The sequence below is a fragment of the Cryptomeria japonica genome, chromosome 1 (assembly GCF_030272615.1).
Source record: "Cryptomeria japonica chromosome 1, Sugi_1.0, whole genome shotgun sequence".
NCBI classification, from domain to species: domain Eukaryota; kingdom Viridiplantae; phylum Streptophyta; class Pinopsida; order Cupressales; family Cupressaceae; genus Cryptomeria; species Cryptomeria japonica.
Window position 1 is genome coordinate 337,857,878 of NC_081405.1, and position 24,960 is coordinate 337,882,837.

The 24,960-nt window shown below is 39.0% G+C and overlaps 1 protein-coding gene across 3 annotated transcripts in view; it reads right to left on the reverse strand.

Annotated features, from left to right (window-relative positions):
• Positions 1-24,960, reverse strand: part of LOC131043582 (carotene epsilon-monooxygenase, chloroplastic) — an 80,010-nt gene that overhangs the window by 17,190 nt on the left and 37,860 nt on the right. For 2 of the 3 annotated variants that reach the window (XM_057976813.2, XM_057976812.2), the window contains 2 exons: positions 18,142-18,339; positions 17,498-17,599 (listed from right to left, as the gene is read on the reverse strand). In XM_057976813.2, the coding sequence (XP_057832796.2) occupies positions 17,498-17,599; positions 18,142-18,339 (300 nt within the window). The remainder of the gene's footprint in view (positions 1-17,497; positions 17,600-18,141; positions 18,340-24,960) is intronic. The other variant, XM_059217941.1, reaches the window with a different exon arrangement.

The following is a 24,960-nucleotide window of genomic DNA, read 5'->3' on the forward strand; positions in this document are numbered from 1 at the left end:
AAAAGGCTGAAAGAATCCGAAGAGTTGCTACAAGAGCACTTTTTAATCAAGAAAATCCACAATAAGTTTGAAAGGACAATCACTTCACGCTGGAGCGCATAGGGTCTTTCTGCCCGAGAAGCATCAAAGGATATTAAGATCAACCCCAGGAGAGAAGGAGCTAACTGAATTGCAGTTCACTTCAAGATCAAAACTCGCAAAGAAAGGAGAGACATCAAGAGAACCTGTATTGAGAATACAAGACCAAACTAGTTCATCCAATCAAGTTAATTCATCTCAAACTCCATCACTCCAGGACCAAGTCCAGGCCGCAATTCAAATAAGCATTCAAACAATTACACAGTCAACAGGACAAGCAAGTTCGACTTTGGCAAGCTCTCATTCAACTTCATCAAGCTCTCAATCCACATCGCAAACAAGTTCCAAGTCAGCTTCCCAGTCAAGTTCACAAAGCACAAGAAGTAAAATGGCTCATTTGAGACCACCTCCTCCTCCTCTTGCTCATGTGCTTAATGGCCCTACATGGATGATCAATAATGCATCCCCGCTGGAATTTGCAGTATATCATGAAATGCCCAAAAATCCAATGAATTTATGCCCTAAGTTCAATGCGAATGACTTCAATTGGACAGCAAAAGATCACATCAAGATGTTTGAAGACCTCCTACGCAACAAGCAAATTGAATATGGAGATGTAGCTTGTAGATTATTCCCATACTCACTAGGAGAGGAGGCATACTTCTGGTTCATTCATCTACCTACAGGATCAATAAGAACATGGGATGCGATGAAAGACACATTCATTGCAAAGTTTGGCATTCCAACCACTCCTGTTGAGCTACACAGATAATTCATGGATATCAAAAGAAGAGAACATGAGCCTATTGCTGCCTTCAATAACCGGTTCCATGGAGCTTACACGATGTTGCGAGCTCCTTACCTCATCGCGGATGCAAGAGAAATATATTATGGTGCCTTAGATCATTTGACTTCCATGTTCGTGAGAGCTTACCCCACTCCAAACAATTTGAATGCAGCATATACAAAGGCTATTGAAGTAAGCAAGAATATGGGTCAAAACATCACGGGACCATTGCTTCACATGGGACCTCCTACGACACCTAATCAAATTCAAGGTATAAGTCAGGCTTTGATTCATCAAACTCCAATCTTGAATGCAATCCCGCAAGCAGCATATCCCAACATGCAGCCATCCAACCAATTGGTACTTCATCCAAGAGTCGCGCTTTCTCAAGCTCCAACGTCGCATCCAATCTACCTACAGAATGCAACAACATCTACAAGAACGCAAGAAGAAAAGGAAGAAATGAAGGAACTAATTGAGCAAGTCAAGAGGTTGTCGACAGAAGTAACATACCTAAGAAATCAAAATAATCAATTGCAGAGCATGCAAAGGAGTAATCACAGCTATCAAGGAAATAATCAGAACTATCAAGGAAGTAACAATCAAGGATTCAGGAGTAATAAACAAGTTCAAAGAAGAACATGGAAGACAAAGCCTAATAATGGAAATGTAGTTTCACCACTAGATAATCCACCTAGCTCACAAAATCAAGAAAGTCCTCCGGCTGACAAGGTGTTCCTAGCAGAAGCAGCATTGTCCAGTTGGTGTAGATTACACAATACAAACCAACACTCCGAGCTCCAATGCCCTGAATTCAAAATAGTTGCTAACATATTTCAACAAGAGATGCGCAACACGGAAGCACCTGAAAATCCTCCTACAACGGGCTATGAAATGGTTCTTGCAACGCGATATGATCAAGCATTAATTGTTGAAAGCTACAAGCCTACCTCTGCATGCTCAGATGATCAATACGCCAAAGTTCCAATGGTGCCACCAGGTTCTCAATTTCCACCTTCTTCTACAAATGGACCTGTTGAAGAATCAGACTACATTTTTCCCCCCCTCAACAACAACGTTCTAGTTGAAGGCATAAAGGAAGTGCAAACACTACAACAATCATCAAGGAGCCAAAGACCGAAAGTATACCAAAGGAATCATAGAAACCAAGAGCCGTTAACAACATCGATTCCTCCGAACAATTTATCTACCCCACCAGATCCGAATGCTAGCAATATCCCAAGTTATCTGCAAGATGCGTTAGAATATACACAAAGGAACATCCCTTCTCCTCCAAAGGACGAATTGAAGAAACTCAGCTTGTATGTGCTTGAAGAATTCAAGAAGGTCAAAGTCAGCTTGTTGTTATTTGAGTTGATGAAGGTACCTGAGATCAAGGAAACATTGGTCAACAGTTTAAGTGATGCCATGACAGTAAGGCCGAGCAACCAAAATACTTCCAATGCCTCAAGAGGAACAACCAACACTCCTCAAGCTAATATAAATGTGATCCAAGAAGTAGTCGAAGAAGAACAGCAAGCTAGCAATGAATGCATGGTCCAGATTTCATCCTTCTTGCCGAAGAAAGAAGATATAACAAGAAGACCCCGGAAAACCCTAAAGGTAGAAGAAAACCTTACTTCGAGTTAGATTGTTCCAAGGAAAGAGACTGCCATCAAAAAGGATTCAACTAAAGGAAAAACATCAAAACAAGAAAACATTGTTGAAGGCGAGAGTTCAAAAGGAAACAACGATGCTGACAAGAATGAAGCGAGTCCACAAGAGCAGAAAGATAAATCTACAATTCTATGTCAAGGAAAGGATGAGCCAGCCCTGTTTCCGCTTTCAATAAGAATTTTTGGGAAACTCTTACACAATTGTTTGTATGACTCAAGAGCTTCCAGCAATGTGATGCCCTTAGCTATTTGTCAGAAGCTAGGTATAACTCCTATACCTACTAGAAAAAAGTGACTCAACTAGACAAAACAGAAGTTCCAGTAGTAGGAGAGCTCAACAATATTCATATGCAATTAGCAGCCGACCCAAGAGTTCAGCACTTCATTGATATATCAGTAGTAGAGATACCTGATACCTACAGCATGTTGTTAAGTAGGGATTGGTCACGCAAGTTGAATGGTTGTGTTTCAACAGATTTTTCTCACATTTGGCTACCATGGAGAGGAGTTCCCAACCAGATCAAAATTGACAGTACTCCAAGATTGAGGCTGATGATAACGAAATATGGTGGGGATAATGAAATCCTATTCCTCGAGTCAGATCTAGGAACCTATAAACCCAAGGTTGAAGAAGTCCTAATGCTACAAGGTCTTGAAGGAGAAGGCAATTCACAAGAGATCATAGAGTCAACTGAGGCTATTGTTGAAAGTGATCGTGACTCAGATAATGAAGGAATGTGTTGTCCTCATTTTTGTTTTCAAAAATATGGACTATTACATAGAATTTTTTGTCAAAAAATGAAAATTTTACTTTATGGTCAATATAATGAGGCAATCCCAGTTGAGAAACATAGCAACATGAAGGAGTTCAAAGTCAGATAGTAAGGAGGTTACATGCTACTTGAGGGGTGTGTTTCACAACCAAAGGTTGTCAGGAAGAAGTCAAGATGTTCGAGATCAAAGCAAGCATCACACAAGGATTGTGCAACAAGGTCAAGGGATGGAACTCAACAAGGTGCACATGACATTACAACATCAAAGTATTCAAATGAAGATCAAGGGATCTCTATAAAAGGAATAGACCTTTCATTTGTAAAGGTTAATAGTTAATAGTTAGAGAATAGACAATAGTTAGTGAATAATTGTTAGATAGCAGTTAGCAGTAGAGTAGGAGGTGTTGTGAGGTATTCACACATCGCCCTATTGCAAATGGGGACCCCCACTTTTTCACTTTCTAGGTTAATTGTCTTAGCTTAAGTTGGTTGTTGTCGAGTCTTTACTATTAACCTTTTGTTTGTAGTTACTCAAGAGCTGATCAAGTATCTGTTGACGTGTTTTTTATGACAGCGTCTAACATAGAATAAAGTTGCCTAACGGTCACTTCACTCTCTCTTGGTCAAAGTACGATTGCATGCTAAGATTGCAAGAAGTTCAAACAATCGACTCCAAGGTTCCTTCAATGCGTGGACGTGACTCAGTTGGCTGATGTGATTGCTGGTAATCCAAGGGGCCTTACGTGTGCATCGTTCTTTCACTTCTTTGTTGTGGCTGGAACTCCATCATCAGATATGGTAATTCTGCGATGCTATTGCTTCGAATGGACTAAAATGAACTGAAAGTAAAAGGGAAAGGGTTTAGAAGGATCTAAATCTACTCCTAAAGGCAGTGATAACAATGGATAGTGCTTTGGTGGACAAATTCCAAATAAACCAAGCTCCGCTTCGCCAAGATAAACTACAACTTCGCAGGAACCGGTGCAATCTTATGAGGATGTTGGAGGATTTTCATATCGAGAAAAGTGCATCTGAATACCCAACACGGCGCAATCCAAACGACTATTCACAATTGAACTTAGCACAAATTTGGGGGTTCAGGCTAACTTTACACTGCAACTTACAATCAGCAAGATGCAAAAAGTATGAACCATGGAAATTCATCAAACACCATTACATTCTCCATTGGAATCAAAGCGCTAAACTAATTCTAATCTAAGTGAGGAAGGTGAAAACATGCAAGCTTTAAAAAAATAACTTAAGTGGACACCATCAAAGAACAATGTTTCACTGTTATTATCTTAAATCTTATCGCAACAATTTCATACAAAGCTCCCTCCTCCCTTACAAATGGGGGGGGGTCACCCCTTTATATAGGCCTCAAGCCATGATTACATGCAAAACCCTAATTAGGGTTTGCCCAAAATATTCTCCACACATGATGCAACAAGGCGGGAATCTCCAATTAATAAACCATCATGCCCATATACAATTAATTCAAAAGTACCCAAAATAGCATCCATTGCGCATTAAGTGCACCACCTCCTTCAAATTCGTCCAACATGCATTGAATATTCATCCATGCAAAAATCACCCCACTATGTCATAAATGATCCATCATTTCCACATGCGGCGGCTGCATGCAAAAGGAATCTGCCATAAATTCAACATGCAATGACCAGGTCGCCATTTGGTCAAATATTCCGATAATGAATGCGCCACTCTATTGCCATGTGTTCAATAGATCCTCGCCATGCAAGTGGACCCCACCGTTGTATATCCGCTCCTGCACATCTGGAATTGTTGGGGAGGGAAAATTCGACCCAAGAAGAGTTTTCTTGAAGTCTCTTCAACTTTCCTTGCTCAGAGAAGGTTTTTCATCAATTCTGCACATTTCCTATTTTTTAGGAAAATTTCCAAATTAGGGTTCCACAGTCCAGGAGAGAGAAAATTCTCCTACGAATCCAAATCTATTAAAAGTTTTGAAATTTGGATGTGATTTGACGCCCGGGAATGGATTTTTAAAAACTTTTCTTGGGGGAAATTTCTTGTTTAGTTCATCCCTGATTCCTTCCTTGCCTTAGAAATTTTATCTTCAATTCATCCTTAGATATGATTTCTTCTTGTGGAGGAATTCTCCTTTGGAAATAAATTTGTTCCTTACCTTGAGGAAGGAAATTCTTCATGCCTTAGCCAATTTTCATGATTTCCAAGAGCTATGTCTTGAAGGAAGAAATTTCAAACACTTAGTCAATTTTTCACCTTTCCTGGAATTCTGTCATGAAGGAATTTCTGACACTTAGCCAAATTTTCACCTTTCTTGGAATTTCTTCTTCTTGGGCGCAATTCTTCCCCGATGAAGGAATTCATCTCTTTGTGCATTGTTCATTCTAGCGCCCTCCACAAGGCTGGGGCGAAAATTCCTCCTGAGGAAGGAATTCATTGTTTTGTGAATTGTCCATGTCTTCTTTTCAACATCCCTATTTTTTAGGGATCCTCCTAAAATTTAGGAGCTAGGTTCATTGGATGGAGAACTCTGCCACGATTCCAAATCTATAACAATTTCCTCATTCCGGCGAGATTCGATGTCTGAAAATAGCAAATTCAAAAATTTGCCCGAGGGGAATTTTATTTTCTATTCCTCGACTCCTTGGATTCCGTGCCTTAGGCAAAATTTCAACTTTTAGCTTGGGCGGAATTTTCACCATGCCAAGGATTCATGGTTTTCATCTATCCTTGCCTAACTCATTTTGGCGCCCAACTGCATCCTTGGGCGCAATTTTCACTATGCCATGGATTCATGGAATTTTCCACCTCTCCTTGGCTTCTCCATTTCAGCGACTAACTCCAAACTTGGGCGCCTTTTTGCTTTGTCCATGGACTCGCGGATTTTTCCACCTCTCCTTGGCTTCTCCAATTTGGCGCCTGACTGCACATTTGGGCAGATTTTTGCTTATGCCATGGATTCATGGATTTTCCTTCTCTCCATGGAAATCCCATTTTGGCACCCAATTCCACATTTGGGCAGATTTTCGCTCTGTCCATGGACTCGCGGATTTTTCCACCTGTGAATGCCTTTTCCATTTTGGCACCCCAGTCCAGTCTTGGGCGCATTTTCACTTTGTCCATGGACTCGCGGATTTTTCCACCTGTGAATGCCTTTTCCATTTTGGCGCCCCAGTCTAGTCTTAGGCGCATTTTCACTTTGTCCATGGACTCGCGGATTTTTCCACCTGTGAATGCCTTTTCCATTTTGGCGCCCCAGTCCAGTCTTGGGCACATTTTCACCATGTCTTTTTCCTTTCTTATACTTTAAGTTATATTTCATATATATTGTCAGGATGTTTGAAAGTGGTTTCGAATCATAATGCAAATTCTGGATTTTGGAAGATCTTCCAAATTTCCAGACTTGGTCAAATTTCAGGCCATTTTCGGATCAGGATGACATTGGTGGATTGATGTGAATTTCTGGACTTGTATGATTTTGCATGCTTTCCTCTTCTGGAATAGGAGTTCCAAACAACCATTTTTTGATCCAACTTGTCTGCCTTCTGACTCTTCCGGATTTAGAAATGGTCTTCAGGAACGTTCAGTCTTCAGAGATATTCAGCTTTCAACGTTTTCCTGTGAAGAACCTGCCAAAAATAGATTTTTCGAAATAGAAAGTGTTTCAAAATGTCAAGGTTTGGGCAAAATAGGTCAAAAAAGCACTTACTAAAAATAGAAATTACTAAAAATAGTAAGTTTGATTTTTGGCAAAATGGCGACATTCCGGGACTCGGAAAAATCCCTAAAAAATAGGGACTTTCTAAAAATAGAAAGTTGCTCCGTTTGGGCTCAAATTTTACTGGGAGGTCCCTTGAAGGGTCTTGATTCCAGTCGTATGTTCAGCTTTCTCGAAACCCTAACAGGAACCCCTAAAATCTAGGATAAAAAGGCAAAAACCCTAAAAAAAGGACAAAACAAGCCCTCAACTTCACCAAACTCGCTCAAACGAAAAGCAGATTAAACCCAAATGACCCTTGGACACCTGCAAAGCAAAGAGACTGACAAGACTGATGCGAAAAGACCACAAAAACGCAAGCCAAAAAACCGGGAGGGCCTAAAAAAAAAGGGGGTCCCCATTTGCAATGGGGCGATGTGTGAAAACGTCACAACAGTATCTTTCCTGGAGATGAAGTAAGGTTCGACACTCCCTTTGCCTAGCAAGACATAAGCACTTCCAATTCTCCCAGCACTACCAGTGGGTGCCCAAACTTGACCACACCCATTTCCATTCCACCTCTCCATCATTCATCCCTCCCATTTTCCTTTACCTTAACCTCCACTACCACTTCCATCTCCTTCCACATCCCTTATCCCTTCATCTTCTTTCATCACCTACCCTTTTACCTCACCCTCACCCTCACCTACCTAGCCCTCCTCCCATCCCAACATACTCATCCACTACCCTTCCATCCTACATTCTAACTTACTCCTAACTCACCTACCTATCCTCATCTACTACCTTTATTCCCCTAAACTCACCTATGCATATGAGCGATTCGCCAACTTCGTGTATGAAAGAATGTGAGCGACTTCATGTTAAAGCATATGAAAGCAATCTACCAACTTCGGTTATTAAAGGAGAAGAGCAATAAGATTAATTTCAAGTTTCAAGGTATGAGAGCGATGCAATACTCACTTCGTGGACTAAGGATTAGGAGCGATTGAACAACTTCATGTATCAAGACAAGTGAGCGATGCTCTTGCTTCAAAGTTCCAAGGGAAATGGGCGATGCACTTAATTCATCAACTTCATCACAGGCTGTGATCAATGAGATTTACTTCATGTATCGAAGGATGTGAGCGATATAATTTGCTTTGTGAGTTAAGAGAGAGGAGCGATAATATTAACTTCATGTTTGAAAGGATATAAGCGATAAACTTGCTTCATGAATTAAGAGATGTAAGCGGTTTTCAACTTCGAGAATTGAGACATAAGAGCGATGTATCAACTTCATGCTCTAAAACAAATGAGCGATATAATTTGCTTCACGTATTGAATGATGTGAGCAATAATTTAAACTCGTGAATTAAGGAGTTTGAGCAATGAGATAGCTTCATGAGTTGAGCAAGGAGAGCGAAATTGTTATTTCATGAGCTTAGGTTTTCAAGCGAACTTCACAAGTTGATGGATAAGAGTGAGATTCAACATCTTCATGACTTGAGCCTTTGGAGCGAAGTTATACTTCATGCATTGAGAGATAAAAGTGAAGTTTGAACCTCATGAATTACCTCTTTGAAGCGAAGTTTGCAACTTCATGTTTAAAGGATTAAGAGCAAACTTCATGTCTAGAGGGAATGGAGTGGATTTCACACAAAAATAATGAACGTCATGAGTTCAAGAAGGAGAACGAATTGCATCTTCATGCTCAAATAAGCAAATATCAACTTCATCAATTAAGCTTCATAAGTGAATTTTAACTTCATGTTTGAGATAAGCGAACTTCATGTAGAGGCCTTTAAGGGCGAATTCTCTTTGTATGATCTTATTAAGCTTACATATTAAGTGTATTTGATGCTTGCTTGTTTGTTTTGCAGGAAATGAAGAAGGAAATAAAGGGATCAAACAAGAAGCATTCACTTGCGTGAAGACATGATCTACAACATCAACAACACGAAAGAAAGTCACAAGAGAAGGAATTCCGAAGGAGAGATGCAAAGATGACATCAAAAGTTCATTCTAAGAACTTCAAGGGCAAATAGTTTCAGAAGAGTTAATCAAAGTTAAAAGATTGTCGTCATCATCGCTAAAGCTAGATAATGTTGAGTATCAAGAGATATTCTTTCATGATAAATCAACTCAAGTATACAAAGTGCAAGAGTGAAGTGGCATCCCAGATGGCATTCCAATCATCATTCCTCCAATCAATGAAGTCCACATCAACACATCCAAGTTCAATATACCAGACTCACCTAGTGATGGCACAAACTCCGAGACACCTACCCCTAATTCCTATTGGTCCACATTTTATGAATGTAATTTTCTCATTGGCTGAACTGAGTTTGTTGTAACAAACCCTAATTAGGGTTTTCATTGTAAAATCTCAGCCATTGATCTCAAAATTGATCTGAGCCGTTGAATTGTATTGAGAGCACTATATAAGGCTCAGGCTCTTCATTTGTAAAGACTAATGGTTAATAGCTAATAGCTAATAGTTGGTTAATAGTGAATAATTAGTTAATAGCTAATAGTAAGTAGAATAGAATAATAGAAGAATAGCAATTAGATTAGAGTAGATTAAGAGGCAATAATTGTTGGTATGACTTGTAAATGAGATACTCTTTTCATTGAAGTTATGGTGAAATTTGTTATTTCAACAAGCCTCATGGTTCTACTTCTCAATTTATTTCCAAGTTGATTAGATTGAATGCAGGAAGTTGTTGAATGTATTCATGTAGAATCCGTCTAATCCATACCACTAGCCTCTTACTGATTGTGAGCATGCCTTGTGTGGTCAAATGGATTGATATGAGCTTAACTTCGAATCGTTCTACATTCATTGCTTATGCATTAACTTGAATGGTAATCGATGTTTGATGGTATTGATTCGAATATCTTTGAGATATCCTTAGAAGATTGCACTGAGCTTGTGTCAAATTGTTCAAGTTGATGGTGAGACCTAGCTCAGTAGGATTCCACTCATTTATTCATCTATCTTCCTACATTCATAAGATTAGAATAGACTCTCTCAAACCCTACCTCTTTTGCTCTTTTTTATCTTCCCAATTAAGTAGATAGGACTTAAGTTCCAGCAAATCAAGCATTCAGGCATTCAAATGTAAGTCCCCTTGTGATTGCAGCATAATCACATCAAACCAACTAAGCTTATCCACACATAGTGACCCTACATACGGAAACTTGGAGTCTTTCTTGGATGAACCTTAAGCAAATCTTCAGCATCCAAAAGATTATGATCAAGAGAGGATAAGATACTTATGGTATTTTATTCTGTGTTCGCATGTGCGTAAAAAAATAGATCAACAGGAGGAGGAAGCTAGAGATTGTTGCCAAAACTTGCAGAAAAAAATATTTGATTGCAACCAAACAACAAGCTCCAAATTGAAAAACTGATCTATTATTTGCCAAGGAATAACCCCAAGAGTGGTCATACTAACAATGCTCCAATATTTTCTTAAAATCTCTCTCCAATCCATTTGTAAATGAACCAATGGAATCACAAGATGGCTGGTAAGGAATAGATTAGCACTACCAATTCTAAAATTTAGATCCTTATCTCTACAAAATTCGCTCCAACAATCTCCAATAAACAAAATCATTTCTTGTTGAGAATCCTAAGCATGGATACCCAACCAAGCTTGGTTTCCAACGTTCCTAGAAAGGTGCACAATGTAGCTCTAAGTTCCATCCAAATAAAAGTGCATATCATAGAATTTTGTAACTTCTGTGTTAATCCCTTCAGTCTATCCCTGAAAGCATCTACAACTGAAGTGCAAGGAGTAAATGTAATCTTCAAAATCAATCCCAAAGAAAGATTAGTATGATATACAACATCGATCAATCCAAAGGATGGATTGTCAAGCATGTAGATGTCATATTTATGTCTTCTTTTCTCCTAAGCTATGTAAACTAAAAGCTTAGAGCCGCCTTTCCTTGCTGCTGTTCTGAAACTTCCAGCATGCTCAAGAATAATGTTTGGAAACCTTTCAAAATATGAAATGTAGAGTTCTCCAAAAATCAATATATCCCATGAAGAAACTATGTCTCCAACTATATAAGGCATGCATTACTACTCATCAACTCAAACAAAGTCTGAAATGCCCGACTTGTTGGCCAGCTCCAAAACTCAAGATCAAACCTCATGCAAGAATGAAGCAACTCAAAGTGAATACCAATATGGAAATAACTCTCAACTGAAATCATTTATTTGCATATGAAAGATAACACCTCTTATTATCAACTCACTCCAAATGCAATCTCCATTTGTCTCCTTGTTTGCATATCTCATATCTGGTGGTCTCCCAAGAGAGTAACCAATCATCTCATAATGTGAACCTAGATCAACAGTAGGCTGAAAACCAAACTCCAACTCAGATATTGAATCTTCTCCCAGATCCCACACCTTGCTAATTTCACCAAGTGTAATTCTAGAACCAAGTGATGTTCCATCTTCCCACTCAAAAAGTGGATTGTCATATGTATTCTCTACACCCATCTCAACCATGGGTTATCATTGAACACCACAAATTGATCCTTCCAATCATGTTTATGCAAATCAAGAGAACTACTACTATGATGAATACAAAAATCAGAATTGTTATACCTATCATCGATGACTCCAAGGCTGTCCCAAATCTCTTGTGCATCCTCATTATCATTTTCACCAGTATATTGTGGATCCAAATCATCAAAGTTCCTAGACTTTTGCTCAAAGTCAGCCCCATGCAAACATAAATCAGAACTTGTTTCAAGATCTTCATCACAATCATTAATGTTGTCCTCCATAAAAGCATAATGCTCAAAAATCAGAACATCATCACAATCAAAATACAATTCTTGTGTCGAATCCTTATCATACTTAGGTATCAACACACCCAAATCCCATGTGTTGATAGGCTCATTGCTTTGTTCCGAGAAAAAGTATTTACTATATTAATGGTTGACTTCCTGATTAAGTCACTCTCCACATCATTGGTGATGTAGTCTTCAAAAACATAACACTTCATAGGTTTGGTTTGAGAATCAAACCGAAAGTCATTTGAATTCTCTTCGCTAGAGTGTGAAAAGAATCCATCATCCAAAGCTGATTTGAAGCCACCAAGTCCTTCATCAAAAAAATTGTTTTCACCATACTCTTCCTCCACAAGGATATAAGTGGTCTCATCACAAGAAACATTATGGAAGTCATTAGCCTTAGTGGCATCGCCAGATAAATTTGAAATTGGATTCAATGCTGCTAGTATGTCCTTTTCTTTTTGCACGACCTCAACCACAGTAGTTGCATGCATGTCCAAAGAGTCACCATGAGCCTCTGTCACAAAGTCTTGTGTCAAAACACCATCTCCATCATTTGCCTTTGGCTCTAACCCCTTATTTTCAGACTCTTCCTTTTGTTTGGATTTTATCACTGTTTTTTGTTAACTTTAGTGATCAGATTGCAGAGAACAATGTGAATGCAAGAATACAAAAGAGACAAGACACAACACATACCTTGGGAAAACCTCCCTCTTGGGGGAAAAACCCAGCAACAAATCAGATCTAGATCCTTTTATTAATTGTAGAATACAATGGCAATAAAGATCAGATTACTTATCTGATATAACTGTCAACCTAGGGCAGAATTAGAGTTACAGTCCTAACCCAGCTAGAGCACAATGTAACAGCAGAAGATAGCAGACTTATCTCTTTCTTATATAAGAATATCATCAGCATACAGCTTCCAGCTCTTCGTAGTTCTTCACTGAAGATTGCAGACCTAATGGTGTTTGTAGACCTTCAAGAGGAACTCGCCATCCTCTTCAATGTATTCACTGTCCAAGATCGCATGTATGGCAAATGCTGATGGCAGAAGTAATTCGCTGATTCCTTGTCAGAATTCGCATTGACCTTTTATTGCAGAGCACAGGGTCTTCACATTGATTGTCTAATATTCGGATTGCTTGATTGCGTTTACGACTAGTGATATGCTTGTGCATATATACAAGAGGTGAGCCCTATCTTGGGTCGGCCCAATCCATCCTTGGGGCCAACACTATATTATTAGTTCCACACGCCACCATAAGCATGGGACCTAAACAATATAGTTTCCACGTTACAAGAGCCCACACTACATAGAGATGTGCTAAAATAAGATATAGGACCACACGTTTGGAGAAGGGATGCGTCCTTTTAATAATACAATCATTTGGGCCCAGCCCATCATAAATGATCAATACATAAGACTATACGCCACAAAATGTGTGTGCTGGAGATAGGTCCACACGTTGGACCTAGAGATGCGCCCCTTTACATGTTAGGCCCAGCCCTTAATGGTTTTACACATTACATATAAATACAATAGATAGGGCCCTGCCCTATAAGGATTCGGATGATGCCTTAAGGCAATCCGAATCCTATTTATTTTCCTATCCTAGTTACACAAAAAACCAACATTTTTAAGTACTCTTTAATGTCAGGGTCCTTCATTAGATAAAAGATCTCTTGCATTAACTCAAAAATAGACTTCTCAGTTGTAGACATGAATCTGAAACGAAGCCACTAAAAACTAATAACAAGTAATCACTACCTAATTGGCTGGCAGAAATAAGTTGTGCTATGATACCACTATAATGACCACCCCCGATTTTTTTAAAGTGTCTATTGCAAATTGTTTAAATTAAGTAGTTTGTTGTTGTTTACATTTCCAGTTTGCATACAAGTTAAGATGATCAATGAATAGCATGATCAAAACAAATAAATAGCGAAGCTGTCCATGTTAGGACATCAATTAAATTTCAAAGGATGAATTCATACATTACAAATCATTTTCTAATCAATTGACAGACCTAGTACAATCTTCAAAACACAAATAGAAAGCTCGGAATCAGTCCCAACGTACAACCAGCAACACAAGTGTCAAGGGCGATTGGTTTGAACTTTGAACAAACTTCTGGTCTTCAAATACCTTAGAATCTACACCATCTCTTACTTTCACCAACAATAATCAACACCCAAGAGAAAAGGAATTTAACCAACCATATGCAAAAAAATTCAGATCTGTCATAACCAAAAAGCCCTGGGTGAATAGTATGGCCTCTCGTAGAGGGGCAATCAGCTTAGAAAATCAGACCTTCACTGAATATGATGACTGATAGCTCAAAATGAAGCGCCCAGCTGATAGGAATGCATTTAATACATACCCAGAATGATTGGAGCCTTCGATAGGGAATTATGAGCAGAAAATTAGTTTCCAATACCTCTGAAAAAAGCTAGTTCAAATTCATTGAAAAAGTCACCAGCTTTCATAGAAATCCTTTAAACTACTCCAAATTTATTTCACACACCCCAACCAGAATTGGAAACCCAAATTAGAAAACCTTGAAAATTTTCATTATTCCAAAACCCAAAATCTCTACACAGGCCAAGAATCACTGAAACTTCAATCTCTGATGCAATGAACAGCTAGGGTGGGTCTTTCACCACCAAAACTAGTGTTCCAGTTGAGGATTTTCATCCTCTAACCAGCAGATTCAACTTTCTGGAAACAATCCAACAGCATAATGTTATGTTGTCCAAGCAAGAATACCAAAATGAGAGCTCAAAACATGTATATATAGGCCATCCTTCAATTTGGAACCTTTTCCCTCCAACACCAAAACTTCAAATCCCTAGAAAAGTTCCAGCTTTTTATGAGCTCACAAAATAAAGCATTTTAATTTACTTTTGTCTCCATAAATCCCTTAGATGTCCCCTTAGGCATAAAATCTAAATACATTTCCTTCAAATAGATGGCCCCTCTTTAAAAACAACATTGTGTTACTAGGCCAAGGGGGGGATATTTTAAAAAGCACTTTATAAGACAGTGAATGAAATAAAAATACAACACTTCTGAAAACAATAAAAAATTCACCAAGTCCAACTAAAGCCCATTGCACTGAACTAAGGAAGGAATTGAGACCATGGCCAAGTGTTAAAAATAGCACTTACTAAAAATAGCCTTTTCCTAAAAATAGAAAAAGCTGCCCAAACCCTGAAACTGAAGATGTTGCATATTGCAGTTGAGAGGAGACTGAAGTTATGACCAGCTGCCAAAAATAGTGGTTACTATAAATAGTAACTGCTAAAAATAGTAAGTCTGCCAAAACTCCCCACTGACCAATCAAAGTCCAAACTAACACTTACTAAAAATAGTAAGTCTCAGACAAGATGTCCAAAATCACTCCGGAAAGTATCATTCATCTTTATTAATCCATCTGCACACACTGGCAACATCAAAATACCCTTCTGATCCTGCTGACACCACCCTAGAAAGACAACATCAAATGCACTACAAGATAATCGGAAAATGGGGACATGACAAACATATACCATCTTTACATAGACTCTTCCAACTTAATAAGGATTTACATATTGAGTTTCCTATAAGCCAACTTACGCTAACTGAGGGCTTTTCAACCCTGTAAGGAATTTCTTGCGCTTCCATCAATTATTACCACATCCTTGTTATTTTAATGAATGTCTAGAAGTTTTTGATTTGTTGGCACTAGAAATTCAGCCGATTGAACTCTCACCAAGGAGAAAGATGAATATCAACACATAATTGCAAGATGGACAAAAGAAGCAACTCATTGCCATGTTACAAGAGCACAACAATACTTTAGTTTGGGATTATCAATACATAATGGGAGTCGGTGCAATTCAGGATTTACTAATTCCTCAAAAGAAAAAAAATGTTTGTAGTTTTCTTGGTCATGAAAGTATTATTGGAGACTTATCTAAGATTTTAGCAAAAATTGCAGCCCCGTTATTTATGCCACTCTCAAAGGAAGCTGAGTTTAAGAGGATGCTTGCATTCAAATCAACATTCAAAAAATTCTTAAAGAAAAGTTGATTAGAACACCGATTATCCCATGGACTTGATTGGAAGTTGTCATTCCACATGTATATTGATGCTTCAAACAGTAAATTGGGTGCAGTAGTTGGCCAAAAAGTAAGTTTATCTATGCCATTTATATCATTACAAAAAATCTTTCCAGTGCTGAACTTAAATACATAGCTAGAAAAATGTTATAATGCATGCAATTAATAGGTTTTGTCACTGAATCAGAAGTTGTCTTGCCTTTATATGTACTGAATCTACTGATTTTTTTGCTATTAAATATCTCATAAGCTTATTTTAAATGGTAGTATAGCTTATTGATTGCTTTTGTTGCAAAAAATTGATATAACCATACTTATTTTAAATGGTATTATAATTCATTGGTTGCTTTTATTGCAAAAGTTTGATATAACCATACTTGATTAGTTTGGCTGAGAGAATGTCGTAGCAAATTTTCCATTCAAGATATAGTTAGAAGAATAAGAAGCACCTAGGGAAAACATCCTAACAAAGATAGTACCATTGTATCGGAAATATTGGGGACATTAGTTACTAGAAACTATGTGGGCATATAGAATAACATGGAAGAGAAGTACAGGCTTCAACTATATGAACTTGTGTATGGAATGAATGTTGAACTTTCAATTGAATTTGAAGTCTAAAAACTATGAACTCTGTTAGAGAAAGGCATGGATTTGTCTTGAGGCTTGGAAACAACACACTGAGCAAACAAATGCCTCAGATGAGATCTACAAGTTAATTTTTCTTCTTACAGAGGTTATTCAAATGCTCCTGACCATGGCATGATGCTTTTATCAAGGATAAGCAATTTCAACCAGGTGATTAGGCCCTATTATATGATTCATGATATAAATATTTCAATGGTAAGCTCCTAATCAGGTAGCTAGACCCAAGAGATTGGAACTGTGTTTGATAAAGGGGTAGTCATGTTGTGTACTGTCAATGATGTCAGATGTTCAATAATGTTAAGTGGCCATCACCTAAAATTTCATCACAAACCATTGTCAATGGAGTTCACTCACTAAAAACCCAAAAGGACATCATGTTAATTGATGGTATCACTTTGTCTTCATCAAATTCATAGTTGTTGAGCAAATATTTATTAAAAGAAAGAACTTTAAAAAATAATAATAAACTTGGTCTGATAACAATTCTCACAGATGAAGGAAAATAAAAACTTGGTCTGATAACCAGTCTTTGGCAGATCAAGACACAAAATTTTAGAACTTTATCCCTTTCCAGATCTCAATTTCCTGTTTTTGACCTAGTGTTTCTACTATAGGATTGGCATCAATCATAGAAGCTACAGTTGGGCTCACAACATCCTATCATGCAAATTCAGTACTGAAATTAAGCTTAACAACTTGATTTAGCTTGATCAAAAACAATCGTTTATTAAGCTTTGAAAAACCAACTTTGTTAAGCATGATTTGGCTCAGTAGCGTGTGTTCTTTCCATGTGAGTTCCAATTTATGATTCCTTCATTTTGAAATTATCGTTGTTCTATATTCTTCCGAACAATTTTCAAATCACTAAACATAATTGAGGTTTTTATTTCTAGTAAAATATGTGACAACATACCTGACTCAGAAGATATATTGTCCATGTTAAAACAGAACCCGTGGTCTCATGGCCAGCAACTAGCATTGATAAGAGATCATCCCGGAGCTGTACACTTGAGACCTGCAACATAATAATTCTTAATTTCCCATCATAATCAGCGAAGATGAGGAAGGAAGAGAAAGGAGATACCAAGACCAAATTCAAGACAAGAGAACACAATAGTGTTATTCATAGAACAACATGCACGAACAATCTAGTGATTCAACACCTCAAAAGATGTGAGCAACAGTGATAGTGTAGATTAACATTTGCTCTCGTTAAGATTCAAGCTATAATATTCATTTTAAACTCAGAAACAGATGTACAACTCGCCCTGCTCATCATCAAGTTCGTTGTTTCTATTTCAATTTTTTTCTCTCAAGTACAAATCCAACAAAATTTGTTTGCATTATACTAGCAAAAGAACTCAAATTGAAAAGAAAATAATTTTTCTCCCTATTGTTTTCTTGTACATATAAAATGCTCATTTTTGGGGAGATCTTAAATAAATAATATATATCTATGAGAGGTTATTTGTGGGATGTTTACTTGAAAATAATTCATCATGATTTTTGTTCTTTTTATTCCCAATCTTTTTCACCCAAACTGAACTCAGAACTAACCTCTTCTCGACTTGCCAGCAAGAACCGTAGAATACTTGGGTCTGACTGATTCACATATTCTTCTCCATCTAGTTTCTCCCCCTCAGCTTCTACAATTGCTTTGCATTTCACTATTAGTTCTTCAACACATTCTCTGATTATACTAACTGCTTTTGCTGCTTTTATTTGTCTAGGAATTATTTTACATAAGAGATCAATCTGCAAAGATGAGAAAACAAAAAAAAAATGAATTAAAGATCAGAAGAACATGCTAACAAAAAATCAATCATCTTACAATAAAATGTGAGATTAATGATCATTTATACAAAATAACAGACTCTATCTAGAAAAACTTCACATAAATGAAGGTAAGTAATTTATGCAGAATGAGAAAATAATTTTTATGCAAATACTAGAATTGAAGCATGATAATTTTGGGTGTCCCTTTATGCAATCTTGACTTTACAAGCACATGAAGTGCAACTAAGAAACTCAATCATGCGAACTTGGCTACTCAGATCTCAAGACATGCTTAGATGTTCAAAGCAATGACAATTACTACTGCCCAGATCATAGAGAGCCTCCCACAATGAAATAGATGATACACTTTTTCCATTGCATTCATTCAACAGTACCAATTTACAAATATCTAGCATTGCTTAGTGGCAGTCACAAATCCAATCATTGTTTAATATGTATAATCAATCTTTGCAACCACAATACAAATTCCCACCCATTTTCCATGTATAGAAGTAAATGGTGAATGTCACAGCACTATCCTGTAATGTCACTTGTGTAATGCCCCCTTCTTTCAATGAGCCATTTACCTAGATAATTAACCTATTCAATTCACGTAGGCTAAGTCAAGTATTTTAAGAGAATAATTGATTAAATAAATTTTAAATAATCCTAAGCTTCTCGACTCGACTCGACTTGAGATTATTTATATTTACTTGATTAAATGTTGAACCTTGTTTATTTAATAAAGTGACTTTATTTTATGTTTCGGAAAATTACAAAGTAGGTCACTTTAGAGTGGGAAAATGAAATAAAAGAAAATTAAATTAAATAATTCTTTCAAAGATGGATATAAAAGAGGTTGAGAGACAAAACAATTCATTCTTGACGTATTATTTTCTTGGAGAGATTTGAGTGCTTCTACTTTTAGTTTAGCAACCCTAGGATGACAACACTTGGGCTTCTTGGCTGATTGAATGAAAACCCAGTTCAGCCAGCCTTGGTGGTGTCGTGTCCCTGTCAATAAATGGAATTGCAACCAATTAAGTAGGGTCATGTTGGTGTCTATTTTATCATCTACCAAACATTAGGATAGGATACCCGAAGGCATTCTATCCTCTCCTGAAAAATCACTACTGATTCTAAGGTATATATGTGCGAACAAGCGACTTTAGTGGAATAGCTTCTTGGGTAGTGTATGTTGGAATTTCAAGGGGGACTTACGTTGACAAGTATCTTGAACTTAGATGGATTTAGCAATTTTAGGCTCTTCTTCTTTTTTTGGGATTTTCTGGGATTTAGACTTTCAAAAGAAAGGGAAAAAGAGATAGGGTTTGAGAAAGTTAATCTAAACCTACGAACTCTGGAGACGGTATCAATTCGGTGCTCTCGAGAAACCAAACCTTGCTTCGCCACACTAGGGACAACTACACAAGGCTGGTGCAATCTTCAATGGGTTGTGCTTATGATCGAGATGTTGGGATGCACAGGGGATGGGCTCAAACTAACTTTGCACGGTAGAATGGAAATCATCCATTTACCAATAGTATGAGCGGAGATACACCATCAATTGATACTTATCAAATCCTTCATTCAAATTAACGACGATGAAAGCAAATCTAGATTAATTTTAACTAAGTGTTGAGGCAATTGAAACCATGCAAATCATTCAAATAATAGAGATTACAAAGCAGCGCACATGCAATATATTATCTGGAAATGACCTTAAGCTACAATACATCAAAAACCTCACACTCTCCAAATGAGAGGAGGTAGCCTTATATAGTTCTCAAAAAATAAATGAATGGCCGAGATCAAACAACGATCAAGGGCCAAGATTGAAAGTCCTAAACCCTAATTAGGGTTTCCCGAAATACTATTAGTTCAAACAAATGAAAGAGTGACAAGTGGCAGAGCTGCTAATTTTACTGAGGTGAGTGGCCACTTTCTTCTTTCAGAGATTCAACGTATCTGGACACAATGAGCTTGACCTCCTCCATGGTGACACTTGGCAAACCGCCAATCTGGAAGTCGATGAGGTCCACATCATCGACACATGTGGCAAGGATGCCTTCCCACTCCACTGCTTGGGTGAGGAAGTTGTCATCGATGGAGAGGAAGTTTGCAATCTTTGAAAGATCGCCTTTGTCAATCATCCCTGAATCCCTGAAGAAGCTCGCCTGAAACCTAGCTCTCAGGTTCTCTGTTTGTAAATGCTTCTCCCTTAGGCTTTCCTTCTTCCAAATCTCTGATGCCACATGGAATACCTTGCCTAGGATCTTTCTAACACTTGCCTCTGTCTCAAAACACTTGGTCTCGGATTTCTTGAGAACCTCAATCCGAGTGACCAGAGTATAGTACCACGTGCCGAAGTCGTACCTGTCTCTTGTCTGTATGATGCCTGCATCCACTAAGCTCCTCTTTGACATGCCTCGGATAACCTTCAGATGAGGGAGTATTTCATTCTGAATTTCATCCACTTCTTCCCAATTGGATGCTAGATCCTGGATACGATCAATCAACAAAGCAGTTGCCTCGTGTGTCGATACCAAGTTTTCCACCAGGGTGTCAGCATGCACCGAAACATCTGAAATCCATTCCTTTTCGTGAGTGTACGAGCCCTTCATATCATCATAGTCCTTCATTGATCCCTGTTGAAGAGGCTGTGGTGGAGTAGCTAGGACTTCACGGTTGAGCAGGTTGGTAAGATGGAGAACATACTTCTTCCACTGTTGGTTCTCTTCTTCCACTTTCTTCCTCTTTTCCTTTTCATGAGCCAGCCTCGTCTTTAGAACGTTGCAGGAGTCATCAAAATATTGGATCTCTTGGTCTTGGGTAGGCTTACCCATCTCTATGGTGGTAACCTTGTAATCATCTACGATGACATTGTCCCTAGTCTTCCCTTCTTTGGGCATCGCTATCTGGACTGTCCTGAATCCGGTACTGTCTCTCTGAATCAAGGAAAACTTCATGGCGGGTTTGAGCAATTTAGCTATAGCGGGTTCATTCACCTTCTCCAGGAATGCTGCGGTGACCTCCTCGGTTGAGTGGGCCTCCTTGGGAACCTTGGCCTTTATCCTTGCTCTCAGCCAATCTGGAATGGTCGATTGTTCTACAGTGTTCCGATCAAACCCATCATCTACCTCTCCTGGGTTCATTGGTATGCCATCCAAGAAGATTGTAGGTGCTTCAATTTGCTCCCTGTTTGGACTTCGGAAGACCTTTTCCACTACTTCCTCAACTGGCTGGGAAAGCACTCTTACTTCATCATCAATCACACAGATGTTCATCTCTTGCTCCCCAGTTGCACTCTAATTAGGCGCAATGGAAGCAGCACTAAGGATGGAGTGACTTTCGCTAGATTCTCTTCTCTCACCTACAACCCTTTTCCCTGTGACCTTTGTGGAGCTTCCAACCAACTCCTTCCTCTTTCGAGACCCAACACTTTCTGGATTTCGAACATTGCCGGCGGAGGTACAAGGATTGACGGACAAAGTATCATCTACTCCCATTAATTCATAAGTCAAAGTCACACCTTTGGCCTTCAACTATTTTGTCTTTTCAGACGCCCACCACCTTGAGTACTCAACCACCGACCTCATGAGGTCTGCTAGATCTGATTTCTCTCCCTCTGTCCAATCTATTAAGACTAAGGGTTCATTATTCATCTTTTCAAAACCCAGTTGCTGAAGTTCTAGGCTTTCTTCTACCTGATCGGCAACTCTGAATACTTTTGTTGCTCTCACCATACTCAAAGGAATTCTTGACCAAAATCTCTTCCTGATCTCGAAGCTATTGGCTGCATTAGCCTTGTAGTCTTCTAGATCCAGTCTATGCTCAAACGTTGTCCCTTCGATCTTCTTTATCCTATGGAATGGATCGAAATCCTTTCTTGCCTTGTATTGATAGAAGGGATACCAAGCTAGCTCCTTCTCAGCGGTGGCTGCAGCCTGTGATGATGCACATGTTTCCAGCCCATTACCAATTGTAAGTGAGGACATCCCTGCCTTCTTCTGTTTATCGCTTTGAATCACTATATACGCCTCCAATTGTCTCACAGCCTCGAGCAACACCACTCGGTTGGTAGGGTAAGCTGGAAGCTTGTATGGAGGCCCGGAGAATCCCTGAATTCAGAGGTAAGTGAATTTTGGATATTGTATGTACCTGTTGGTGTCTGTTTTATCATCTACCAAACATTAGGATAGGATACCCGAAGGTATTCTATCCTCTCCTGAAAAATCACTACTGATTCCAAGGTCTATATGTGCGAACAAGCGACTTTAGTGGAATAGCTTCTTGGGTAGTGTATGCTGAAATTTCAAGGGGGACTTACGTTTGACAAGTATCTTGAACTGCTGGACTTAGATGGATTTAGCAATTTTAGGCTCTTCTTTTTTTGGGGGGAATTTTCTGGGATTTAGACTTTCAAAAGAAAGGGAAAAGGGGATAGAGTTCAGGAAGGCTAATTTAATCCTACGAATTCTGGAGACGGTATCAACTGAGTGCTCTCGAAAAACCAAACCTTGCTTTGCCACACTAGGGACAACTACACAAGGCCGGTGCAATCTTCAATGGGTTGTGCTTATGATCAAGATGTTGGGATGCACAGGGGATGGGCTCAGACTAACTTTGCACGGTAAGATGGAAATCATCCATTTACCAAAAGTATGAGCGGAGACACACCATCAATCGACACTTATCAAATCCTTCATTCAAATTAACAACAATGAAAGCAAATCTAGATAAATTTTAACTAAGTGTTGAGGCAATTGAAACCTGCAAATCATTCAAATAATAGAGATTAAAAGCAGCGCACATGCAATATATTATCTAGAAATGACCTTAAGCAACAATACATCAAAAAAACCTCACCCATTTCAAATGAGGAGGCAACCTTATATAGTTTCTCAAAAATAAATGAATGGCCGAGATCAAACAGTGATCAAGGGCCAAGATTGAAAGTCCTAAACCCTAATTAGGGTTTCCTGAAATACTATCAGTTCAAGCAAATGAAAGTGACAAGTGGCGCAGCTGCTAATTTTACTGAGGTGAGTGGCCACTTTCCTCTTTTAGAGATTCAACGTATCTGGACACAATTAGCTTGACCTCCTCCATGGTGACACTTGGCAAACCTCCAATCTGGAAATCGATGAGGTCTACATCGTCGGTGCATGTGGCAAGGATGCCTTCCCACTCCACTGCTTGGGTGAGGAAGTTGTCATCGATGGAGAGGAAGTTTGCAATCTTTGAAAGATCACCTTTGTCAATCATCCCTGAATCTCGGAAGAAGCTCGCCTGAATCTTGGCTCTCAGGTTCTCTGCTTGTAAATGCTTCTCCCTTAGGCTTTCCTTCTTCCAGATCTCTAACGCCACACGGAAAACCTTGCCCAGGATCTCTCTAACACTTGCCTCTGTCTCAAAACACTTGGTCTCGGATTTCTTCAGAACCTCAATCTGAGTGACCAGAGCATAGTACCACGTGCCGAAGTCGTACCTGTCTTCTGTCTGTATGATGCCTGCATCCACTAAGCTCCTCTTTGACATGCCTTGGATAACCTTCAGGTGAGGGAGTATTTCATTCTGAATTTCATCCACTTCTTCCCAATTGGATGCTAGATCCTGGATACAATCAATCAACAAAAAAGTTGCCTCATGTGCCGATACTAAGTTTTCTACCAGGGTGTCAGCACGTACCGAAGCGTCTGAAATCCACTCCTTTTCTTGAGTGTACGATCCCATCATATCATCATAGTCCTTCATTGATCCTTGCTGAAGAGGCTGTGGTGGAGTAGCTGGGACTTCATGGTTGAGCGGGCTGGTAAGATGGAGAACATACTTCTTCCACTGTTGGTTCTCTTCTTCCACTTTCTTCCTCTTTTCCTTTTCATGAGCCAACCTCGTCTTTAGAACGTTGCAGGAGTCATCAAAATATTGGATCTCTTGGTCCTGGGTAGGCTTACCCATCTCTATAATGGTAACCTTGTAATCATTTGCAGTGACATTGTCCCTAGTCTTCCCTTCTTTGGGCACCGCTATCTGGACTGTCCTGAATCCGGCACTGTCTCTCTGAATCAGGGAAAACTTCCTGGCTGGTTTGGGCGGTTTAGCTATAGCGGGTTCATTCACCTTCTCCAAGAATGCTGCGGTGACCTCCTCGGTTGAGTGGGCCTCCTTGGGAACCTTGGCCTTTATCCTTGCTCTCAGCCAATCCGGAATGGTTGATTGTTCTACAGTGTTCTAATCAAACTCATCATCTGCCTCTCCTGGGTTCGCTGGTATGCCATCCAAGAAGATTGTAGGGGCTTCAATCTGCCCCCTGTCTGGAGTTCGGAAGATCTTCTCCACCACTTCCTCAACTGGTTGGGAAAGCACTCTTACTTCATCATCAATCACACAGATGTTCATCTCTTGCTCCCCAATTGTACTCTGATCAGGCGCAATGGAAGCAGCACTTAGGATGGAGTGAATTTCGTTGGATTCTCTTCTCTCACCTACAGCCCTTTTCCTTGTGACCTTTGTGGAGCTTCCACCCAACTCCTTCCTCTTTCGAGACCCAACACTTTCTGGATTCCGAGCATCACCGATGGAGATACAAGGATTGAC